Source organism: Elephas maximus, chromosome 8 (assembly GCF_024166365.1).
Source record: "Elephas maximus indicus isolate mEleMax1 chromosome 8, mEleMax1 primary haplotype, whole genome shotgun sequence".
In the NCBI taxonomy this organism is placed as follows: domain Eukaryota; kingdom Metazoa; phylum Chordata; class Mammalia; order Proboscidea; family Elephantidae; genus Elephas; species Elephas maximus.
This window is the reverse complement of record NC_064826.1, coordinates 91,358,295-91,383,433: the sequence shown is the minus strand read 5'-3', so window position 1 is coordinate 91,383,433 and position 25,139 is coordinate 91,358,295. Positions and strand designations below refer to the sequence as shown.

The window sequence follows — 25,139 nt, the reverse complement described above, 5'->3', positions numbered from 1 at the left end:
TCAGAAGGGTGTCTTAGGGCCATAGTCTCAGGAGTTCTTCCAGTCCCTGTTAGACCAGCAGATCTGGTCTTTTTTGTGAATTCGATTTTTTTGTTCTGTAATTTTTCTCTTGCTCTGTCTGGGACCCACTGTTGTGATCCCAGTCAGAGTGGTCAATAGTGGTAGCGACCACTCTTGTTCTAGACAGAGTTCTAGCTTGTTCTTCGGGTCTCAGGGTTCCCAGAGACTCTTGATTGGCCTGGGTGAAGCCCAGGCATCAGTGGTTTTTAAGGCCTCCAGTGATTTGCAAGTGCGAACAGGGCCGAGAACCATAAACTGGACTTTGCTCTCTAATTGTTCATAGTTTAGATACATTATAAGTATCTGTGATACAAAGATTTTATACTTGCACTGACAAAGCCAAAATATAAAAGAACACATACATTATTTATACTGAGTAGTCAGTCACTCAATTTCTTGTGTAGCCACGGAAGTAGGAGGGAATATAAAAGATATGTATGGTTTTGCTTCGAAAATATTTTTCGTAGCTCGGTAACAGAACCCACTCATCTGCAAGAAGCAAGGACTGCCACCTGAGGTAACACCCAGCTCCTGAGACAGGTATGGAACTTCTACTGTGCACAAGGCAGGCACTGCCAGGTGCTGGGTGCACTGACTTGAATAAAGTGAAGTTAATGATTTAGTGAGGGAGGCGGCTAGCCAATAACTAAACACCAATACTAATACACCAAATAATTTGTCTATTCACCTTGGAATCATGCTTCTACTCTCGAATTCTAAGTAACATGGTATAGTCTAGAAATGTAGTAGGTGTTTAGAAATGAAAGAGATGGCTTGGATTTACTGTATCTGATTTGAGGAGAGACTCAATCAAGGCAGATTTCCAAACATGCTCTCTTTCTGAGTGATCTCAGTTCATCCTCCAGGAAGCTTATTTTTTCACGGTCCTCAGTACCCCAGAGGGCAGAGCAGAAAGACAGAAACTGACTCCCTTCACACAACTTCCTCCAGAGCATACTGGCATGGAGACGGCAGTACTGATGTTTATGATTTAAAAGAAAAGAGCAATTACACAAAGGATCCTGGTGTTTAGTGGGGGGAATTGTCCATAACTTAGAATAAGCAAAGCTCACCCAGGCAGACTCCGGGTCTGAATAGATACTCGCATTTTACACCATGAGGATGACAGTTGTGGTGACTCTTCAAGGTAGGCCATTTTGGTTTTTCTTTCAGGTTTGCCCAAATTCAGTGTGGAACAATGATGCAGGTACTTGTCATAGTGATAGCTTCAAGGGGCAGATGTTCACTAAAACTAATGTAAGGAAAAGGTCAGGGCAGGGTATTGTAAAGGTACAGATATCTCAAGAAAACAAATCCTAGGGCATAAAACAAGACTTCCTGAGATCTGGAACTAGGAAACGGGAAGTCAGCATACAAGGAAACTGCTGGGGCACCCCTGGCGACTACCCGATCGACCCATCCTTGCTTCTTTGTGCCTGCATCCTTTCTCTCTCACCAGCTTTCTCTTCTTCCTCCTCTTGGCCCACACTTGGCCACTCCAGCTGGACTCCACATGACCCTTTTGTTCAAGCACCTAGCATACTTGACTCCAGTTTCTCTCTCTTCCTTCCAATTTCCCAGAAATCCTAATAGGCCCAGCTCATGTGCTTAAAAGGCTGGAAAGGAGGGGTCAAGAGGGCAATAGGTGGGAAGAGTCTCTGAGACGGGGGTGTACACGGGGTAGCATCCCAATACAAGTTATACATATCTATACTTCTACATATATCTTAACATCCACTGTGAGGACTGAATTGTATCTATCTCCTAAAAATATGTGTTGTAAATCCTAAGCCCCTGTACCTGTGGATGCAATCCCATTTGGGAATAGGACTTTCTTTGTTATGTTAATGAGATCATATCAGTGTAGGGTGTGTTTTAAGCCCATCACTTTTGAGCTCTAAAAGAGTAAATTAGGCAGAGAAGCAACCACAGATGGGGAAAGACAGATGCCACACCACCTGAAGATCACCAAGAAATTGAGGAACAATTTCTGTTATTGCAGCACTAGATACCTAAGACATCCATGAAGTATATTAAGAGAGAAAACCTGACAAGTTCAACCTACTCTGGTATCCCATGACAGGCAAAAAGTATCTGCTATTGAATGTAAACTGACGTAGCACACAGCCAGGCAAACATACTATTCTCAGCAAATCTATCTCCCACCTGTTCAGCAAATGTTTTCTTTGAAAACAAGGAAACCAGGCCAAAGAGGAGCACGTCACCTGTGGAAGAAGCTAGTCTCCCTAGAGTCCTTACAACACCCAGAGTAGGGCAATTACATAGGTTGTTTGATGCTTCAAAATTAACTTTTGTTTAGGTTTTAAAAAGGTTCTGTAAGGATTTTGGAGCTTGGCTGCCTGGGTTTGTAGCCTGGCTCTACTCTTCTTTAGCTATGGGACCTTGGGTGAGAGGCATGCCCTTTCCGTGCCTCAGTTTTCTCCTTCGTAACATGAGGATAACAATAGCTCCCACCCTACAGAGGTATTAGGATCAAACATGCTAATACTGGTGAAGGCTTAGAACCGTGCCTGGCAGATAGCACTCGTTCCATAAATTATACTTATTATTGACATATTTCATTAAGCAGAAACATACACACACATACACTTGACAAAATACTTGAAAAATAAGTTTATTATAACGAACAAATATAAAATCTGACAGATGTCTGCAGACATTTTTGCAAAAAAAGTAAAGCCCTCCCCGGTTACCCTCCCCACAAAATACAGAGTAAGAACCTTGACAGAGAAACAATGCAAACCTAAACATGAAATTATCATTCATTGCTTGGTCCTGAAAGGTTCCAACATTATATTCTAAGTAAAGGTCCATTATAATTAAGAAATCGACAAGCCACTTGACATTTCTGTAGTTTAACTTGCCTTCTACTGTCATTATGATGCTCATTCGAAACGCTGAAGGACGACAACAGGTAAGACCGTGTGACAGATACTCAAAGTGCATGGATCTATGAAACCACAAACATTTGAGGTAAGAACACTGGGTGTGGAATTAAATGCTGACTTAAAAAAATTAATCCAATGACATCTTTCTATGTACATTTTAGCCTTTGGCATCTGGTCTCACATATTCCTTCTCTATATAGACTTCATTTTGCTCAATCTCTAATCAGGTTAAATTTATCTTAACACATTTCTCATCTCACACAGATTGTCCACAGCCAATTCATATGAGGTAGTTGGGCTGTTTAATGACATTCTTCTGCAATTCTCATGACACATGGGAATCATACATTAAACATGTCATGGAACTATCTTGTTAACCTATTAGGAAGCAAAAGAATTACTTCTAGATCCCCTTCTTAGCGTCACTGATTCCACATACATCTATAAACAGACACACCTACGCAGGAGTCTGCGTGGATGAGATCGGCTTTGCAAGGGGTACTGACCATGCCAGGGTGCTTTCTTTTATAATGTATCAGGAAGAAATACTGACCACATGTTAAAATATGCAAATATTTAAAACAAGCAGGATTTCCTTCTTACATTCTTATATAGATCAGCTGAAAACATTGGTTCACTCTGAAAAAGTAATTATTAAGGGTAACCAAAGACTTCTTTAAACTTTCATATTACAGAGTAGTAGTGTTTTTTCCTTTCAATTAAGGGCTCTGAAAAAGCAGCGGAGGAAAAAGATCGACACATGCTTCCACTGTTCCCGAGAGGTACTGTCAATGATCATTTCAGTCATGCTCTGGAGTGCCTTGATGCAGCGGTGCAACGAGAACCCATGCAAATGACCACCGTACACAGGACTACAGATGGGGACAGGATGGGAGCTGCGAGTGTTTACAGGGAAAGTCTAGTGAACAGTATGCTTATGGACTTGTTGAAAGGTCTCCTAACGATTTTGTAATAGAAGCAGTCTTAAAATACCATTAGACAGCTAAGTGAATTTTTTTTTATATCATTACTATGAAACCCCTGAGTAAGCAACTGCAGATTACAAAGGGACACACAGAAGCAGAACATATTTCTAAATAAAGCATTCTATGTGCATTTCACAGGGATACAGGCTTATTGTGTACAGGCTACACAAGACCACAAAGAGCATCTGATATCAGGCCCTCTAAGACCAAACACATGAGCTCCGCTAACAGAAAAATGGCTTAAAATAGATTGTATTTACTTAGAAATTCTAAATCTAAAAAATTTTAAATTTAAAAAAGGTTGATGGGTCACTTTTTAAAAAGAAACATTACGGTGGGTCAGCTAGTTTTAAAACCTCTGACTAAAATCAGGAGCAGCTGATTTTAATCGATGATTCAGAAATGCACCATTATGTAACCAACTTCTTGTAGGACATGGTAATTTACTAGGAAAAAAAGTAAAAAGAGTTTTCCTCCAGAAAGTTTCCAAAATGCCTCACAGCATTGTACATCGCTCACGACCCTCTGGCTTTCTCTAGTGCCTCACCTAAGATTTCTCTACACGTATGATTTTCACAATCAGGTGAAATTTCCTGAATAAGAATTCTCTTACCGTAGTGGTTTCCTTCACCTCAGGGCGAATGAAATGTACTTTATGTATTGGTCCCCTACCACATATTTTTCATAATTAAAGACACTGTTCTGAAAATATAAACTTGAAAGCATTAACCTTTTGGACATATATGTGCAATTAGTAATCCAAGAGAAGACGGCCAAGGTTTGAGCAGCTCTCATTTCCTCACGAACCGCCGTTCTCACCTTGTGACGCTCCCCTACTTTACAACTACAGATGGGAACAGGACTCTCTAAGATGCTCTTGCAATCTGACATGGGAGGGGAGTGCAATCCCTAACCCTGGGCTAGGTGTGGACCACATGCTCTCTGTATGTGTAGAAGACGCTGCTGAGGAACGAGGCAGAAAGAACAGCTAAAAGGGGGCTAGATCTGGTGCTCTGATGGGGGCAGTGCCGGCAATCTTCAGTGGCAGAGGGGAGGAAGAGAGAGGAGCAAGGCTGAACTATGGAGTTACCCAGAACCCTGTATCCCTTCTTGTAGAGTTTGGAATCCACCAGGCACTCCTTGGAAACCCCATGGGGCAGTTTTACTCTGTCCTATAGGGCTGCTATGATTTGGAATCGACTCAACGGCAACGGGTTTGGTTTGGTTTTGCTTATTGTGGAATATTATATTTGGGAAGCTTCACGTTCAGAATGGCACACAAATAATGGTGACGGGGCTTCTTGAACCACTACTTACATCCTAATGAGTACTGCCCTTCAAGGTAGATTTCCTGGGGACTGACACTCTCCGCTTCGTGACAGCCCCTCTTCTGGAACTCGTTTAGAAGTTGTATCAAGAGCTGATGAGAAAATCATCTCTGCTTGATAGTTAAAAGTTGGTTTTGCAACAGGTGTCCCTCCAACTTAACATTTTCCCCCAGGATTACGTTTAATAAATCAAATGTGCCTTCAAATGACAAAAGACTTGCCATCATCGAAAGGACTTTGTTCAGTTCAACAAACAACTAGTATGTGTGAGGCCTTGCTTCTACCAGGGGAGACATGCAAGCATGATGAAGTAATGTGCGTGAAGCACTCTGTAAGGAGTCATCTACATGTTGCTTATTGCCTTCTTCTAATACATAGAAGACACATTACCTTTTTCTTCAGGTATTCTCTAAAGGTTACTCTAGAAAAGGAATCCTAAAAATATTTTCAGCAATGAGAGCAAAGTGATTACTCAGGCAACAAACATACTAGCTTTTTCTTATCTCCTCTTAATGTCAGGGTAAAAGAAAGCTTAGGTGTCCCAGAAACCTTGGAGGATTATGGAGAAAAAACTTCAAGTATCTTTTCTCATTGCCCCCTTCTTAGAAAGTAACTGCAAATTAGCACAAATTACTACCTTAACTAAAATGGGGAAGCAAATAACGCAGATTCAGGCGGAAGCTCTGACTCTGCCAAGCTTCATTCAGGTCAAGTTGAATTTAGAGTAGAGTATTAGACTCAATTTCTAATTATTTTGTTTTAAGAGCTTCATGTATCTTAGGTAAAGCAAACAGGATCTAGTGAGGAAAATGCCTATCAAAAAATATTATCCCTTTTGATTAGAAAATATAAACTTAATCGGGTTAGTCAATTATTCTGATCTGGGTTTCCAATGATCTGAGGTAATATCAAATGCTTCTTTCCCAGAAAGCGGAGTCGAATACATCTAGGCAGTACCTACACTGCGAAGTGGCCAGGCGGAGCAGCTTTCTTTTTGGCTGCAGTCAGAGCAGCAGCTGCAAATCTGAGGAATTTTCAGTGTGCCCACCTCCTCTCCCAGAGATTCCATGAGTTCAGCTGAGGTGACTGGGAGAACCAACAGTTTCTAGAACTGTCATGTTTCAGAACACTTATAATCTCCTGCTATCATACCCTCCAAAGGGCACGATACCTAAAGTACCTTCATTCAAAGTACAAGAAAAAGACTAGCTGCTTTCTCTTTTCCCCCACAGGAGGCTATGTCAAATGCAGAAGTCTCAATTATCCCCTCATCCCACCATCATACACATGAGCCAGAGAAGGAGCACCACAATAGATACTCAAGGGAGTGGGGAGAAAAACAACACACAACACACACATATCAGCAGCTGCCAACAGCAAATGGTAAAATACAAAATAATCGACATCATTCTAGCACCCCAGTCTTAAAACATTTGATGTTGCTTTTCTAAATTTAAGTATTTTCCAGAAGACCTTATGTGGGCAGAGTACCTGCTTCATTAATTTGAGTGAAATAAATGCCTATTTGTTTAGAGACAGACAAAAGACAAAATCTGCACCCCTCCCTACAAGAGCCTCTCTGCCTAAGAGGGGGGACTCTCTTTGCCCCCCAGGGATTTGCAGCCTAACAGCTGCCTCAGGAGCTGCTCAGGTGGCCTCCACCTGTGCCCCCTGGAGAACTCACCTGCCTGGGGAACACTCTCAAGCTGGAACCTCCATCCTGTGGCTAGAAGGAAGTCGTGTCTAATGGGGGAAGGCACCCGTGGCTCTTCTCCTATGAGCACTCCTGGCAGAGTGGCCTGCTACAGAGCAGGGCCACGATTTTGGCATCGCACTTTTGAAGACACTGCCTATTCAAGGTTGTTTGATGAAATATTCAAGTCCCATCTTTAAACTCTGACACTGTCCTAAAGCTTTCTGAGATTGCTAAGCAGCTGCATTTCATTTGCTTTGCTCTGGTACTGAGTCGAAGCCAAGATTTATCAGAGTGCACACTCAGAACCGTGGTCCCTGATGCAGTGCCAAGCTTGCTGGCTGGGCCCGATGCTGCGTCAATTAAAAATGCTGCCAAGTCAACTCGCACCCCTTCTCGTTCTCCTTTCGATTATTTTATTTAAAGGACAGCCTTTGGAACAAAAGGGCACATAATTTAGTTCCTGCAGAAGACTGGGGAGTCTGTACACTAGAATTTAATCTAGTGGTTCTTCAACTCTGGTTGTGGAAGAATCACCTGGGAAGTTTGTTAAAATGCAGATTCCTGAGTTCTACCCCTAAGGTCCTGGTTCTTCAGGTCAGGGTAAGGCCTGGGAATCTACTTTTTAAACAAGCACTCCATATGATTTTGATGCAGAGGTGGTCCACAGACCACAATGAGAAAAACACACAACATTAAAAAAAAACAAACAAACAAACACTGGCTTTCCTGAAATTTCTTTCCACTTTGAAATCTTTGGAGACATGTGTTTAAGTCCTGGTTCCTCTATTTAGAGGCTGTGTGACTGAGCAAATCACTTAGCCTCTAAGCCTTACTTCTGAAATAGGGTAATGGTCCCTTTGGATGTCACATTTTTGCTGTGATGCCCAAATGAGCTCATGCGTGAGAAAGCACTAGATGTGTGTCATCTCAGATTGTGTGCCCCACCTCTCCTGGCCTGGTGTGAGGGCATGCCAGTCATCTCTAGGGAGTCACAGTCTCCCAGTTGGAAACAGGGATGGCACTCCTTGTCACTGTCTTATTCACCTCCCACAATCACATGATCACACCTGTGACTGTGATCTCAACACCTTGACTACACAGGCTCTACTCGCCAACAGAACCCTAGAGAAGAGAACCCACTGAAGAACCAAGAATAACAGCAAACTCTACCTTTCAATAGTTTCAACAAAAGGGCTTACACTCCCTCTGAGTGTTGAGTCTAAGCTGGTTTAAACACTGGCTATAAATTATACTCACTGATAGAGAATTTGTTCATTTTCAGCTTGGGTTTGGGTGGCCCATTAAAAATAAAACAAAACACAATGTTAACAAATTCATTTGTCAAATCTGCTCCTGTAACTTGCTGTTGAAGTCTGTAATAGCAAAACAGAGCTTAGCTATACGATTTTGGTTTCCAGTTGGCCCTTTGAACTGAAATATATAGCACCTTGATTTTTAAACACACAAAACACATACGCATTTTTAAAAATTATATATAAAAGCACTGAGTTTTGCCTCCTGCTCTCCATCCCCCAAAGGAAGGGGTTGGAGAGGATAGAAGGTGTTGCTGAAAATTAAGTGGGGCAACAAAACACTTTAGCAAACTTTATTCCCTGAAGTTAGGAGGAGGCGCTGTCCTGCAGACATCATACCACCTCGTCAGACTCCAGTCCATGGACCTCGTATAAAGTGTCCAGTATTGCCAGCTGCTTTTCCATGGCAGGGAGGTAAAGGCTGAGGTCCCTCTGCATCCCAATACTGAAGGCTTCTTTCTGGTGGTCACCTTCCTTTATGGTTAATGCAGCCACAAAATCTTCATAAGATGGAGCTGCCCTCAGAGCTAACTGCAAAAGAACTGCCCGTGAGAATCTGCAGCGTTTGTGTCTCTCTTGCACACTCATTCTTGAGTGTGTACAAACACACACACACACACAGACGCAATGCTAAGGGTGAAGAAATAGGAATATACTCCTCTAATTGCTAGACTCTAAAATTATGTGTCTAGCACCAAGTCAAACACCTTTAAGGCCAGAAGAGGCAAGTGCGCACTAGGGCCATTTTAAAGAATAACGCCCTCAAGTCAAGGAATGCTGAGAGAGAGCTTGAGCAAAGTTCCCTTCTTATTTACAGTATAATCTTGGACCCTTAAGTTCATCTACATGCGTGCTGCTATCACAATCTTTGTTCCCACACGGCCAGCCTCCTAGGGCACCTAGTTCTCCAATCTGCATCTCATCTCTACATATGCTTCTCTGTACATCTCCTACTTCCCTCTGCACCGATAATACTTTCTTTGTACCCCTGAATATTTTCTAAAAGGGAAGGGAGCTAACATTTGTTGTTTGCTTGTGTACTGTTTTTTTTTTTTTTTTTTTTTTTTAACATTATATAGATTATATAAAAACCCTGAAAAATAGATGTTATTACATCTCCATTTTACAGATAAGGTCACCCAGCTTATGAGTGCCAGAACTGGGATCTGAATTTGGAATCATTTCTGTGCATTTTCAGCTTGACTATGTTTCTTCCCTGATGGAGGATTTCCTAGGCTCCTTATACTCCTCTTCCCTCTACTGGCCAACTGTTATTCCCTAACCTTGCTAAATCCTGCTTTCTGACATTCACCAGTTTGGCTCTGCTGAGATCTCTGGATGCTTTTTGGATTATCTTGAATTATCATTTCCAGTTGCTTCCCTGAGCTTTCTTATGCTTTGGAAGGCTTTGAGAATCAGTCTAACTCTTCTTGCAGTAAGAGAGTGATGGTGTTATCATACACCGGCTAAAGTACAGGCTTAAGTCAAGCAGACCTAGATTCAGATCCCAAAATTTTCATGTATTTTTTTGAGAAATATGAGCAAAGTACTTAAACACCTAAAACCTCAGTTTCTTCATGGGTAGACAAGGACTAACATCACTTTCCTTATTTTAAGGATTAATGGAAAATGTATAGTGTCTAGCCTATTGCCTGATGCATAATAAAATATTCAAATAATGTTTGGTACTCAAGACAGAGAGAGAACAAAAAATGAAGGGATGACAATTATCTAAGAACATAACGTGAGAAAATCTCTCAGAACTGAAGGATGTGAATCTCTAGGTTTAAAGACCTAACCAAGAGCTCAGCACGATGATTGATAAGACCAAAAGGGTACATCATGAAATTTTAGAACACGGGGATAAAGCAAAAATCATTAAAGCATCCAGAACTGGGGGTGAGGAACAGTTTATGTACAATGGAGCAGGAAATTGAATGACACTGGATTTTATAATTGTATTACTGGAAGCTGGAAGACAGTGGAGTAATGACTTCAAAACTGTGAGGGAAAATTATTATTAACCTAGAATTCTATACACAACTGAACTATCACTATAGAAAAAGAGGCAGAATACAGACATTTTCAAATGTGCAGGAACTAAAAAATCTAGTTCCCTTGAACCTTTTCTTAGGAAGTTACTGCAGGATGGACGTCACTGAAATGAAGAGTTAAGTCAAAATAGTAAGTTGTAGAACCTGGGAAATGATATTGGGATTGGGTAGGGAATCTAATGTAGAGTAAGTTGTGAAGGAGAGTCCTAGGCCAATAGCAGTACATCAGGCCAGAAGAACAATTAATTCAGAGTAGACTAAAAGTGTAGAACTTTCTGGAAGGGATATTGGGGAGGGGGGAAAGGGAGGAAGAACAGATAATCTGATATATTTGCAAGTTCTGAATGATGGTCATTTTAGAGATCTGATAGTAAGGGGGAAAATATAAAAACTGTGTAAGAAAAAAAATCATAGAATTTTGGCGCATCATAAGAACGTTAACACTGACAACTGACTGAACCAAAATTTGTGATACACCTGTACTGGGAAGGTGGGACAGGGGACGTGGGCTAGGGGCAGGGAGGTCTAAGAGGGCTAAATTCTAATCTATTGTAACAGAAAGTCAACATTAGTGACTAAAATTAACAAAGCTACCAAGAACAGGGAACAGTTTTAGAAATGCAGAAGCAAATACTGGAAGAAATAGCTATGTTGTTGAAAGTGGTAGCATTTGTGGAGTAAGTCTGGGAAGTAGGGATGCTGTTTTTGTTAAAAACCTTTTTTGCACTTTTATTTTGAAAAAAATCCCATGTATATGTGTTTAAGGAGAATAAAACATTTTTAAGTTTCTCCAGAGTGGGGCCCAGAACTTCTCAAAGGCGCCTAGGGGACTGTGACACAGCCAAGTCCACTTGGGAACCAATGACAGAACTCAACTCTCTGGTTTGACTGAAGAGGAAAGTAAAGGCCAAAAGGGTCACATGAGGGCTGGTTAGAGACCAGGCTGGAGGCAGAGCCTGGACCAGGTGTCAGTTCAGTAGATTACAACTGCTTCAAGATAAAAGTTCATTATTTGGCTGGCAAGTAAGTCAAATTTCCTTGTGCAACTTAGATCAGCTGAACTGAATTTGGCTCAGCTAACTGGCACATGTTGGGACACCCAAAAGAACCTTCCAAAGTAGCGATTATTTGTAGAATAATAGTAGAGAAGCTGAAAGGGCCAATCTAACTACAGATTTAACTCCTTATTCATAACTCTGTTGCCAAATGCCTGACGTAATCTATCTTCTTAAAAAGCAGCAACCATGGCCAAAATGGCAGAATAGACAGACACTTCTGGAGAGCCCTCTTACAACAAAGACCTGAAAAAACAAGTGAAACCAGTATATTTATGTCAAGCTTGGAGCCGTGAACATCAAAGGCCAGGCCAGAAAATGAACTGAGGGGCAGGGGGAAGAAGAGACGGTTCAGAGGCAGAGAGGAGTTACCGGACCTGAATCGCAGGGAGCCCTCAGGCACCATCCCCAGGAGCAGCGGCAGGCTGGAACTAGCCTTCAGCTGCAGTTTCATCAGGGAGAAGCAGCCAGCCACACAGCCTACTCACATGCCTCCGGAACCTGAGTGCTCTCGGCAAAAGCTAAGGGCTTGCGTATATCTTCCCGTGCCTCCCCCCCACAAGCAGGCTTCAGCGGCTGATTTCCCTGGGCCTAAGATAGGTCCTGTTGAGCACCTAGAGCCATCTTCCCGGCCTTGGAGAAGGAATAAATTTGCAATTTGGGGAAAAGATAATTTGCCAGCTCCACTAACTGGGGGAGCTCAGGACAAGCGGCTCCTGTCCAGGCACAAATGGACTTTGAGTACCTTTCCCCTCTGTATGGACCTGTGTGGGCCTATTTCAGAACAATAGGCCCTTGTTGGTAGACTACAACTGTTTTAGCTGTGTGGTGGAGAGGTGGGTGTTTGATGTTTGACATTGTTTTGCCTATTAAACAGGGTCCTCACCTACCCACACCAGGGGCCTAAGGGCTGGTGGCTCCATTCAGGTCACCCAGCCACCTGCGACAGGGGTCCAAAGATAACTGGTACCTCCTAGTCCTTATAACCAAAAACACTGGGTGCCCATGGTCTGTCTGCAGAACCCACCCACCTGTACGCTGTAGGGAACAGGGACACGCTTTCCTCAGAGACACGTGAGGGACAATTCTCAGCTCCCTGCCTTGTTCAGATTGTGACCCCCTGCTGCAACCAGATACTGGTACATACACCAATCACCCCTGCCCCTCTAAGACTGTAGGACAGAGCCTGTACCACACTCTTGGTGATCAGCTACCTGGAAACCTGAGCTGAAGTCATACAAGAAAAGTGAATGGACTCCTAGACTGATACACCTGGTAACAGGTCTAGCCATCTGGGGACAGGACGTCAGAGCTCCAAAGGCAAAAATAATCAAGCTAGCTCACTCAAGCAACCCATTTGGGCATACCAAAACAAAGCAAAGCAAGAAGCTACGACACAGTAAGCAACCATAAACTAATACAGTAACTTATAGATGGCTTGGCGACAACAGTCAATATCAAGTCACATAAAGAAACAGAACATGATCACCTCAACAAGCTCTCAAAACAAAGAATCAAGGGATCTTCTCGATGAAAGTGCTTCCTGGAATTACCAGAGGCAGAATACAAAACATTAATATACAGACTTAATTGTCTGACTGAGACTAGAAGGACCCCAGTGGTCACGACCCCCAGACCTTCTGTTGGCCCAGGACAGGAACCATTCCCACAGCCAAATCTTCAGACAGAGATTGGACTGGACAAAGGGATGGAGAGGGATGCTGGTGAGGAGTGAGCATCTTGGTCAGGTGGACATTTGAGACTATGCTGGCATCTTCTGTCTGAAGGGTAGAGGGGGTTAGAAGTTGGGAGAATGGACACAAAAGGAGAGAGTGGAGGGAGGGAACGGGCTGTCTCATTTGAGGGAGAGCAATTGGGAGTATGTAGGTTTTCCTGTGAGAGACCGAAACTTGATTTGTAAACTTTCACTTAAAGCACAATAAAAGAAAAAAAAAGCAGCAACCTAAAAACAGTTATTGGCAATACTATCAAGAGTCTTCAAAACGTGCTTACTCTATAACCTTGAGTATATTACCTCATCTCTGTGTCTCAGATTTTTTCATCTATATACAGAGAAAATAAGAGAATCCATCTCAGAGTTATGAGATCAATAACTTTATGCATATAAAGTGCTTAACACAATGTCTAGTAATGGAAAAATATATAAAAAATTATATATGTATGTTTTTTTATAAATTACTCAAAAATACAAGTTGTTGTGGCTTTTGGTATCAGACACAGCAATTCTTTTAGGAATTTATTTTGGGGAAATAAAAATTTTAGTCAAAGATGCATATAAACAAATGCTGTTCTATTTGTAATAACCAATTTAGAAGCGGCTTAAACTTCCAACACAGATTAGGCAAGGAGTCCCTGGGTGACAGAAACCGTTAAGTGTTTGATGACTAGCTGAAAGGTTGGTGGTTCAAACCCACCCCCATCCAACAATAATCAATCGTTATGAAAATCTAGGATCGTTTTCATTGGGGTGAGAGTCTAGGTCTGTGCTGAGTCCCTGGGTGGTGCAACTGGTTAAGCACTCAACTACCAGCCAAATGACTGGCGGTTTGAATCCACCCATAGGTACCTCAGAAATCAGGCCTGACGATCTACTTCTGTAAGGTCACAGCCCTGAAAACCCTATGGAGCAGTCCTACCCTGCACACGTGGGGGTTGCTACGAGTCAGAATTAGCTTGACAGCAACTAAGAACAACAGATTAGGCAAATAAATTATGGTACCTCAATATTAGGGAAGTATTATGCAGCCACTAAAAAATAATGATTTTCAAAGACTCTCATGGCATTTTAAAAATGGTCATGATGTATTAAGTGGGCGGGGAAGAACGTAAAATTATACCACAAGGTAAATGTGGGAGAAAACGTGGAAATCACATATATACAGTGTACATATGCAGATATATACAATAAACATGTGTATAGATAGATGGAAACCCTGGTGGCGCAGTGGTTAATAGGGTCGCTGTGAGTCAGGATTGACTCGGTGGCAATGGGTTTTTTTAATAGGCAGATGTTCACGTAAATACATCAAATCAAACAGATCAACATTTAAAAGACTTCATAAATAAAAAAAATATAGATATAAAAGCTAAGAAGGTAAAACACAAAAAAGTTAAAAATGGTTATTCCTGGGTGGTAAACATCTGGACAGTTTTAATTTTTTCCTTTTCTATTCTTCCATGATTTCCAAAACATTTCGCAGTGAGTCTAAAAATCACTATAAATCTGGGATGCCGTAATTAAAAAATTCTTCTTAAAGACTCACGCCAATGGTAACTTCCCTACTAAGCTGCGTTTCTGTTGGCAGCATCTCTTGGATCAGCAATATTTCAGGATTAAACTTTGCCTTCTATACTGAAAAAACACATTACACTTTTTTTAAACAGGGCAACTCAATGTCTGTACTTGGTCATCTCGCCGAGGGAACTCGGGCATCAGCACGTGCAAACAAGCACGCCATTCACTCAGAGACCTCAACAAATGTAGCAAGCTTCCATTCCACTGCCAAACAACTCACCATCGACTTCTCAATTATTCTATTTTCACTGCAGAGAGCTGAGATGTGGGGGGATATGCACTAGCCTGGGAGACAAAAGATCTGGGTTCAGATCTGGGCTTTGCCATAGTCTCTCTCAGGGACTTCAGGAAAGTGAATGAATGAACCTTTCTGAACCTATAAAATGGTGGGAGGTTAATCCTGAGGATTAACACAGACAGTGAACATGAAGCATCTGGTACACAACAGGTGTCCAATAGCTATGTGGCAGCTATTATGTATTATGGTTATTAAATATGCACTAAAGCTGAATGTGCACAGGTATTAGCCCCAGTTGGTCTGGCTCCTATTCCACTGCACAGGTGGATTAGGAGATAGTCATCTTCATGCTTTCAAATATTTGATTTCTTGAACTATAAATTCTTTTCACTTTCTTAACTTCCTAATATATCATGACCTAAAGAGCTCTTACCACCTTAGGCAAATGATGTCTCCTATCCTTTAAATTAGTAGAAGATATTACCTGCAAGGCTATCTTTATCCCCCAACCTTTGAAAGAACGCTCACATTCTATGACGTTTCCTAGTGCGCCACTACATTTGACTAACACTGACCTTTCCCCTGACGGAAAGAACCACAGAATATTACCGCTAACCCTAAAGGGGCCATGTACTCCTTCTGCTATTTCACAAAACAGGCTAAGTGATCTGTCCCAGAGACTTCACTCCCAGACTCGTTTCTTCCTAGTTCAACATGCTGGAGAGGAGGGGGTGGTGGGTAACAAGCACTCAAACACATAAAGACAAACACCCTCACAATGAAAATAACCGGGTAAGAAAAGATTTCTAGCCCTAGCTGCTGGCACAGTCAATTTAGTTAATATTCCAACAGAAAATCCAAGTAAGATCTGAGCATTACCTAGACTGAATGCCACGGTCAGCAGAGGGAGCTATTGGCTTAAAGGCATCACTGGTTTCCATCAAGGGCAAGTATTTGGGCCCACTGCTTCCTGTCTGCCTCTGCCCTGATACTACTTTCTAGGCAACCGTTTCTGGGTACATCTCAACAAGGTCACTGGAATTAGAAGAGGGCAAAGCACACTCTTTAACGGAGTTTCTAGACACTTTCTATTATTGACATTTCCACACACCAAAGGCCTACAGACTTAAAGGAAAGAAGCAATATTTTGTTTTTTTTTTTCTTAAAAATAAACCACACACACACACACACACACAAAACAAAAACATGCTTGTAACCAGGAAAACTTCAGGAAGCTGACAGGTTACTTACCGCAAAAACCCCTCGCACTACCCAGCCGTGGTGTTGCCGTAAAGTCTTACCATAGGCGTTATCTTGAAAAGAAGAAAGGAAAACTCCATGAGGAGCAATTTCATCAAAATTTGAAGTATCATTTGTATTAGGAACTATGAAGATTTTGTACCCAAAAAGACTTAAACTGGGAAAAATGCCCATATAGAATTTTTTCTTTTTAAGAATAATAGACACTACTGCAATAGACAGCTGCAAACATCCACTAATAATTGGAACATGGAATGTATGAAGTACAAATCTAGGAAAATCGAAGTCAGCAAAAATGAAATGGAATGCAAAGATTGATATCCTAGGCATTTAAAAAACAAGCAAACCCACTGCCGTCGAGTTGATTCTAACTCATAACGACCCCATAGGGTTTCCAAGGCTATAAATCTCTAGGAAGCTGACTACCACGTCTTTCTCCCTCAGAGCTGCTGGTGGTTTTGAATCGCCAACCTCTCTGTTAGCAGTGCAGCTGAAATGGACTGGTATAGGCCAGGAATGACAAATTGAAGAGGAATGGCATCACATTCATCGTCAAGAAGAACATTTCAAGATATATCCCAAAGTACAACACTGTTAGTGATAGAATAATACCCATATGCCTATAAGGAAGACCAGTTAATACGACTAGTATTCAAATTTATGCACCAACCACTAATGCCAAAGATGAAGAAATTGAAGCTTTTTACCAACTTCTGCAGTCTGAAATTGATCAAACAGGCAATCAACATGCATTGATAATTACTGAGTATTGGAATGTGAAATTTGGAAACAAAGAACAATCGGTAGTTGGTAAATGTGGCCTTGGTGACAGAAATGACACCAGAGAGTGCATGACAGAATTTTGCAAGACTGATGACTTATTTATTGCAAATTCATTTTCTCAACAACATATACAGTGACTATACACATGGATCTTGCCAGATGGAATACACAAGAATCAAATCAACTACATCTGTGGAAAGAGATGCTGGAGAAGCTCAATATCATCAGTCAGAACAATGCCAGGGGCTGTCTGTGGAACACATCAGTTGAGCATATGCAAGTTCAAGTTGAAGTTGAAGAAAATTAAAACAAGTCCACAAAAGACCCTGAGTATCTCCCACCTGAATTGGGACCATCTCAAGAATAGATTTGACACATTGAACACTAATGGCTGAACACCAGAGGAGTTGTGGGATGACATCAAGGACATCACACATGACGAAATCAAAAGGTCATTAAAAAGACAGAAAAGAAAGACCAAAATAGATGTCAGAAGAGATGCTGAAACCTGCTCTTGAACGTAGAGTAGCTAAAGGGAATGGAACAGATGATGAAGTGAAACAGCTGAATGGAAGATTTCAAAGGGCGGCTTGAGAAGACAAAGTAAAGTATTACAATGGGATGTACAAAGACCTGGAGTTAGAAATCCGAAAGGGAAGAACACACCTGGCATTTCTCAAACTGAAAGAACTGAAGAAAAAATTCAAGCCTTGAGTTGTGACACTGAAGGGGATTCTATGGGCAAAATATTGAATGACATAGGAAGCATCAGAAGAAGATGGAAGGAATACACAGTCACTCTAGCAAAAAGAACTGGTCAACATTCAACCATTTCAGGAGGGAGTGTATGATCAAGAAACGATGGTACTGAAATAAGAAGTCCAAGCTGCACTGAAGGCACTGGCAAATAAAAAAAAGGCTTCAGGAATTGACCGAATACCATTTGAGATGTTTCAACAAACAGGTGCAGCACTGCAGGTGCTCACTTGTCTATACCAAAAAATCTGGAAGACAGCTACCTGGCCAACCAACTGGAAAAGATCCATATTTGTGCCCATTCCAAAAAACAGGTGATCCAACAGAATGTGGAAATTATCGAACCTCATTAATATCACACACAACTAAAATTTTGCTGAAGATAATTCAAAAACGGTTCCAGTAGTACATCAACAGGTAACTGCTAGAAATTCAAGCTGGATTCAGAAGAGGACCTGGAATGAGGGATATATCATTCCTGATGTCAGATGGATCTTGGCTGAAAGCAAAGAATACCAGAAAGATGTTTACCTGTGTTTTACTGACTATGCAGAGGCATTCTACTGTGTGGATCATAACAAATTATGGATAACATTGCGAAGAATGGGAATTTCAGGACAATTAAATTTAAAAAAAAAAAAAAATTTTTTTATATTTAATTGTGCTCATGTGAAACCTGTACCAAGACCAAGAGGCAGTCATTCAAATAGAACATGGGAATGAGTGGTTTAAAGTCAGAAAAATGTGTGTAGGGTTGTATCCTTTCACCATACTTATTCAACCTGTATGCTGAGCAAATAATCGAAGAAGCTGGAGTATATGAAGAAGAATAGGGGCATTAGGATTGGAGGAAGACACATTAACAACCTGCATTATGCAGATGACACAACCTTGCTTGCTGAAAGTGAAGAGGACTTAAAGCACTTACTGATGAAGATCAAAGATTATAGCCCCAGTATGGATTACACCTCAACATAAAACAAAAATCCTCACAACTGGACCAATAAGCAACATCATGATAAATGGAGAAAATACTGAAGTTGTCAAGGATTTCATTTTATGTGGATCCACAATCAACATCCATGGAAGCAGCAGTCAAGAAATCAAACGACGTACTGCATTGTGAAAATCTGCAAAAGACCTCTTCAAAGTAAAATGGACTATGGTATGCCCGATCCAAGCCATGATATTTTCAAATGACTCAAATGTATGCGAAAGTTGGACAATGAATAAGGAAGACTGAAGAACTGATGCAACTGAATTATGGTGTTGGTGAAGAATATTGATATACCATGGACCGCCAGAAGAACAAACAAATCTGTCCTGGAAAAAGTACAGCCAGAATGCTCCTTAGAAGTGAGGATGGTGAGGCTTCATCTCATGTACTTTGGACATGTTATCAGGAGATGCCAGTCCCTGGAGAAGGACATCCTGCTTGGTAAACTAGAGTGTCAGAGAAAAAGAGGAAGACCCTTGATGAGACAGATTAACACAGTGGCTGCAACAGTGACTTCAAACATAGGAAGGACTGTGAGGATGGCCTGGGACCAGGCAGTATTTAGTTTTGTTGTACAAAGGGTCTCTATGAGTTGGAACAAACTAGATAGCACCTAACAACAACAGATACTTCTACCCCTTACCCGGTGTCAATGGATCTGAACTTCAGCTATTTTCATTGTAATAAAAGTTCAATACATATAAGGTAATAAAGACAGAGGAAAGGATATTGCAAAATTGAAATGAAATACACTATAAAATATAAAACTGCAGTTGAAATTTGCATGCCCCTGAGCTGGTCACTTACCTGCCCTTTCCAACTAACCGCTTTTTCTCCCTTTGTAAAATGATCTCTAAGGTGCTTTCTAATTCTGACATTCTATTCTGGAATGTAAAATGTTTGTCCTAAATGTCTCTATGACCTTGAATATACAGCATTAAAGCTAGAAACCTTTAAAAAAAAATTCTGGGAAGAATGGCCTGAAGTTAAGCTGGTTGTAAAGTAACAGGTGAGGCCTATTCATAAACATCACTCATATTGTATAGTTTAAAGACCACAACCTATTATTTCGGTCTCCAAGTGCTCTGTTTTGTTGGCCCCAAAGTATTTTAAAATGAGATTTTAAAACTGGTATATGATAATTTTATTTACAAACACAAACTCCCCAAATGCCCCAAGAATAAGACGGTTGCATGTTATGCAACGGATGTGGCCACAAAGACTTTCAATAATTCAATATCCGCAAAAGTCAAAACTAATTTTCCTATAGGAATAAATACATTCTCAGGGGGCACAGATCTGTATCACCGACCACAGTGGATTTTTATTTCAATGCTCCATTTTATTTTCTAGGTATTATCTCTGGTAGTTTCCAGAGTTCTCACTCTTAAATGAACAGCACAGTATATTTGGGGGTTTTATCTTCATCATGTTTTATCACATCTAAATTCCATTCCAAACTTATTTATTTTCATGTGCTACCTTCTGTATTGACCCTGTACTCTGCCAAGCATGATGTCCTTCTCCAGGGCAGAGTACAGGGTCAGCGGAAAAGAAGACGACCCTCAAAGAGGTGGACTGACACAGTGGCTGCAACAATGAGCTCAAGCATAACCACGATTTTAAGGATGGCGCAGGACCGGGCAGCGTTTCGCTCTGTTGTGCACAGGGTCGCTATGAGTCAGAACCGACTCGACGGCACCTAACAACAACAACAACAACCACCTTCTGTACTACTCCAAGTACCGTCACCATTTAATGACTGCTTGGGTGATATTATAATAGGATACAAAAGATACTTTAAATTATAAAAATGCAGATATTAAAATAACAGAAAAACAAGACACCAAAACCACAAGCTTAAGTTCCTACGCAGTAAAGAGCAATGGTGGCCACAGAAAATGCCCAAGGATGTTGGGTACCTGTGTTCACTGACAAAATGGCACTGCCATGAGGCTGCAGCTTAAAAACAGTTTACTTATTCAAGCCCTCCAACTTTGAAATGATGCAATTCTTCTCGACTTTTCTTTGAAAAGTTAGGGTGAGGCTTTATTAATACTGTTAATATATCCTACTATTTTAATTTTACAAAATTCAAATCAGCATTAAAAAAAACCCATATTTTGTATAAAAGAATGCTGTACAATCGAAACACAACAGATTTCCTTCACTATTTAAAGTTTGGGGAACAGGGTGAAAATGTCAGCTTCCAGTGTGGTAAAACTAAAGCAGAAATGGTAAAGAATTAGTGTATTCCAATACAGAGAATTTAATTTTTTTCTTAGGGGAACAGTCTGAGTAGACTAGGATATGCTCAAAGATATAAGTCTATAGTGTAAGCCACATCTAAAATCTAGCTGGTTCTCTGTAAGGGGACATCATGGTATCAGGGAAATTTTAGATGGTATATGAGGCCTTTGTGAAGATATGTTGAGAAACATGAAGAAAAGGGTTCCTGGCTCCCAAAGTGTGTAGCACAAAAAGATGGCCAGAGAATGCTACGCACAGTCTCTGAGGTAAACTGTAAAGACAACCAAATTTTCAACCATGTAAGGAGCTATCTGGGCTGACAAAATCTGGTACAGGTCCACAGAAAACATCCTGAGGTGAGTTACTGAGGTAAAATAGTTAAGATGCTTTCTTTTTTATGACCCTAACCCAAGCAGGGCAGGGGCTATTTAATACTGTTAAAATCTGCTGGTAGAACTCAGGACTAAAACCATTCCTGAAGCCCACTCTTCAGACAAAGATTAGACTGGACTATAAAAGATAAAATAATACTTGTGAAGAGCATACTTCTTAGTTCAAGCAGATACATGACACCAAATGGGCAGCTCCTGTCCAGAGGCAGGATGAGGAGGCAGGAAGGGACTGGAACTGACTGAATGGACACGAGATACCTGGGGTGGAAAGGGGGACTGTGCTGTCACATTACAGGCATTGCAACTACTGTCACATAACAATATGTGTATAAATTTTTGTATGAGAAATTAACTTGACCTATAAACTTTTACCTAAAGCACGAAAAAAAAAAAAAAACAAAAACAAAACTCTGCTGATGGACAGCACAGTAGAACTACTGCTCCATTCAATAAGATTCACTAAGAGCCAACTATACTCCCATATACTGTGCGAGGCAGTGGAGGCCTTCTGGTAATTGACCTCAGTCCCCTGCCTCAAGAAGTTTATGGTTTGATAGGGGAGCAAGCCATTTAAGAAATCGTTACTATACAAATCACTCACTGCTACATAGAGATTTGTGCACAGTGCTCCAGAAAAAGAAAGGAGAGAGAGTCTCATCCAGCCTTGGGGGAGTATGGGCAGAGAGAATTCTCAGGAGTCCTGAAGGCTGGGTAGGGCAGACAGAAGGGCAGTGGATGGTGCTCCATGCAGAGAAGAACCACGGAGTTGTGAAAGATCGTGGCATGTTTGGCAATGGGGAGAAATTCACTAGGGCTGAAAAACACTGAGGCCAAATTTTGAAGGCCTTTCTGCCCACGGATTCTGAACTTTCACGTGAGGAAGAGCAGCAGGCTTTCTTTTGTTGGTTAAATTTTTAATTATACAAGTGATACACAATTTTATTTTTAAAAATCCATGCAATACCTCCTTCCCATTACTACCTCTCCCCGGCCTTCTCCTGGTGGTAACTACAGTTAGGGGTTTGGTGTGGACCCTTATAGACTGCCTTCTTATGCATTTTACAAACAGAAAAATGTAGGGTCTTTTGTCTGTTTTTTTAAAATAAATGATAAAATATGGTATATATGGCTTACACTTTGCACTTTGCACTTTATAGTATAAATTGGAGAGATTTCAATTTTACTACCTATAGATCTACCTCATTTTTCACTGCTAAACAATATTCCATGATGTATATAAGAATGCGTGTGTGTGTACACACATATATATGTTTAACCGTTTTCCTTTCTTGGACATCTGGGTTGATTACATTTTTTTGCTGTTGCAAACAACATAAAAAACAATTTCATCCAAGCTTTTCTGTACAATTACATGAGTGTTTCTCTAGGAAACATACCTAGAAGTGACATTCCTGGCTCAAGGGTAGGCACGTATTTGATTTGAATAAATACTGCTTTGCCAATTTATATTCCCAAAAGCAGTGCTTGAGACTTCTCCCATTTCCCCAATACCCCCTTGAACAATGGATATCATCACTATTTAAATTTTTTGTCACAATAAATTATTTTATATGAATTTCCCTGATTTCTAGTAAGCATTTTATATATGTCCACTGCTCATTTATATTTCCTCTTCTATGAACTGAGTGCCAATGGGCTCAAACGTAGCAACAATTGTGAGGATGGCACAGGACTGGGCAACATTTCCTTCTGTTATACAAAAGGTGGCTATGAGTCGGAACTGACTCGATACACCTAACAACAATGTGAATTACTTGTTCAATTTTTTTGCCTATTCTTATCATTTTGATATTTATACATATAAAATATGACACTTTTTTTCTGATTTCTCAAGTAGGGTATGTTCAGTCAAATATACAGAAAATATAAAAAAGGAGGAAACTAAGGAAACCCAATCATGCCTCCCATTATTATTTTCTTCTGATATATCAGAATGTAATCAGAACATTCTATTACATGGGAGCAGGATCATTCTGATACGGAATTGTGGAAGGGAAGGAACATGCTGAGAGTCCCATCTCTTTACAATATGCAGCAGATGTAGCTGGCCTGGCCCCTGAGCCTTCAAGCCCAAAGCCCACAGTCAGCCAGGCAAACTGTCTGTATTAAAGGGCCTGGATTCAGTGCTAAGCCAACCTCAGAGACCTTATACCTTTCCCACATTTTACTGTTCAAGGCAATATTCATAAAACCCTACAAACCCTTCTCCATAACCTCCTTCTACAGGACAGCAAGAAGACAAGGTTTCCATGAGGCCTAGGCCAAATAACATGGATAGCATGGCTAGTGGACGGGTGAGGGGAAGTTTGTACAGCAGCATAATCTGTGCCCTCGTACCTGTCCTACTAGAGGAGGCAGCTCTTCCCTGCTGCACTGCACCTTGCCAGAGGAAAGTCCCACCCAGCAAAATGTGGGCCAGTCTACTGGGAGGAGGGGGAGGCAGAGAATTTTGACTGGGTCCTGATTCAGTCCCAGGAAGACCACTGCTGCAATTTAAAAACAATGAATGAAATAAAACTTATTAAAAAAAAAACAAAAACAGACCTGCCAGAAGTCCTTAGCTGACTTCTGGGGCTACAAATATCCCTGCCATGTGAGGCTGCATTAAAATAAGATGAAGTCTAAGCCTGACCTATTTTAGTTACCTAGAGAAGATTAGATAATGAGATACATTAATCTTCACTGTAATACCCATTCATTATCATAATGCATGTTCTATAATCTGAGAGTATTTTTGGTCCCTGAAAGACATAAATGATACCCTTCTTCCAGTTCTTTGAGATGTCAGTTCCCCAGAGAGAATGAGTCAAAATTTCCAAGTAGGACGACCTGACAATTATTTTGTCCCATTCTCTTCCTTTTACAAAAATGAAGAAACAGATGACCCCAGTAGGCAGTGACTTGCCCAAAGTCACAAAGCTAAAAGCAATAAAAACTCATAAAACTCTCTGCCAAGAATTTAACGTTGATTTTTTTGTGAAACAAAATAATGAAAATGAAAGCTGTGCCTCTTCCAGCCATCTCCTGAATGAATCAGCACCTTATCATGATTATGGTAACAGCACAGATCTGAATTATTTACTAGTAACATCAGACACTTGCTATGAAGTATTTAGAGACTATGCCTAAACCTTTTATAGCACCTGAGAGACAATAACTTTTCCATTACTATTGAGGGGCAACTATTCTGTCCAGCAACTGTATATATGAATGCTTTTCTACTGTAATGTAATTGGTAAGAATTTGTTTGGATCGTGGAGAGTACACCAGAGAAAGGTGAGTCCAAGTCTTAAGAGGCAGCCGGAGAAGTAGATAACAAAAGTCAGGAAAGGTGGAACCACTCTCTGAGCTCAGGAAATGACAATCATTTCATCTCTGCAAATGAGCTAAACTAGACACTCCTTAGGCAAGAATCAGGAAGTAGGAGAGGCTCACATGAGGTAGTTAAGTTTGGCAGGAGGCTGGTGGGAAACATATAGGCATTAAGGAAGTGTACCTGCTCTGAGGTCCTATGACTACTAGAGAGATTAAGTCCAGTTGTTCACTTCGAGCAGTAAGAACCTTTGCCCTATGAGAAATCATGTCTTATTATAAAGCACTGGAATAGACAAATAAACCAATGGATCTGAACATGGCACCCAGAAACAGATCCATACGTATGTAAGTCAAAGGTGGTATTACATACAAGTGGGGGAAATGATGGATGATCCAATAAATACTGCTAA

The 25,139-nt window shown here is 40.9% G+C and overlaps 1 protein-coding gene across 2 annotated transcripts in view; it reads right to left on the bottom strand.

Moving 5' to 3' along the window:
- Positions 1–2,771: 2,771 nt before the first annotated feature.
- The window catches only part of PLEKHA8 (pleckstrin homology domain containing A8), a 79,912-nt gene continuing 57,544 nt past the window's right edge, over positions 2,772–25,139 (bottom strand). The window contains exons 13-14 of one of the 2 annotated variants that reach the window (XM_049894044.1): positions 16,207–16,268; positions 2,772–8,823 (exon numbers count right to left, since the gene is read on the bottom strand). In XM_049894044.1, coding sequence (XP_049750001.1) covers positions 8,626–8,823; positions 16,207–16,268 — 260 coding nt within the window. In that variant the 3' untranslated portion in view covers positions 2,772–8,625. The remainder of the gene's footprint in view (positions 8,824–16,206; positions 16,269–25,139) is intronic. The other variant, XM_049894045.1, reaches the window with a different exon arrangement.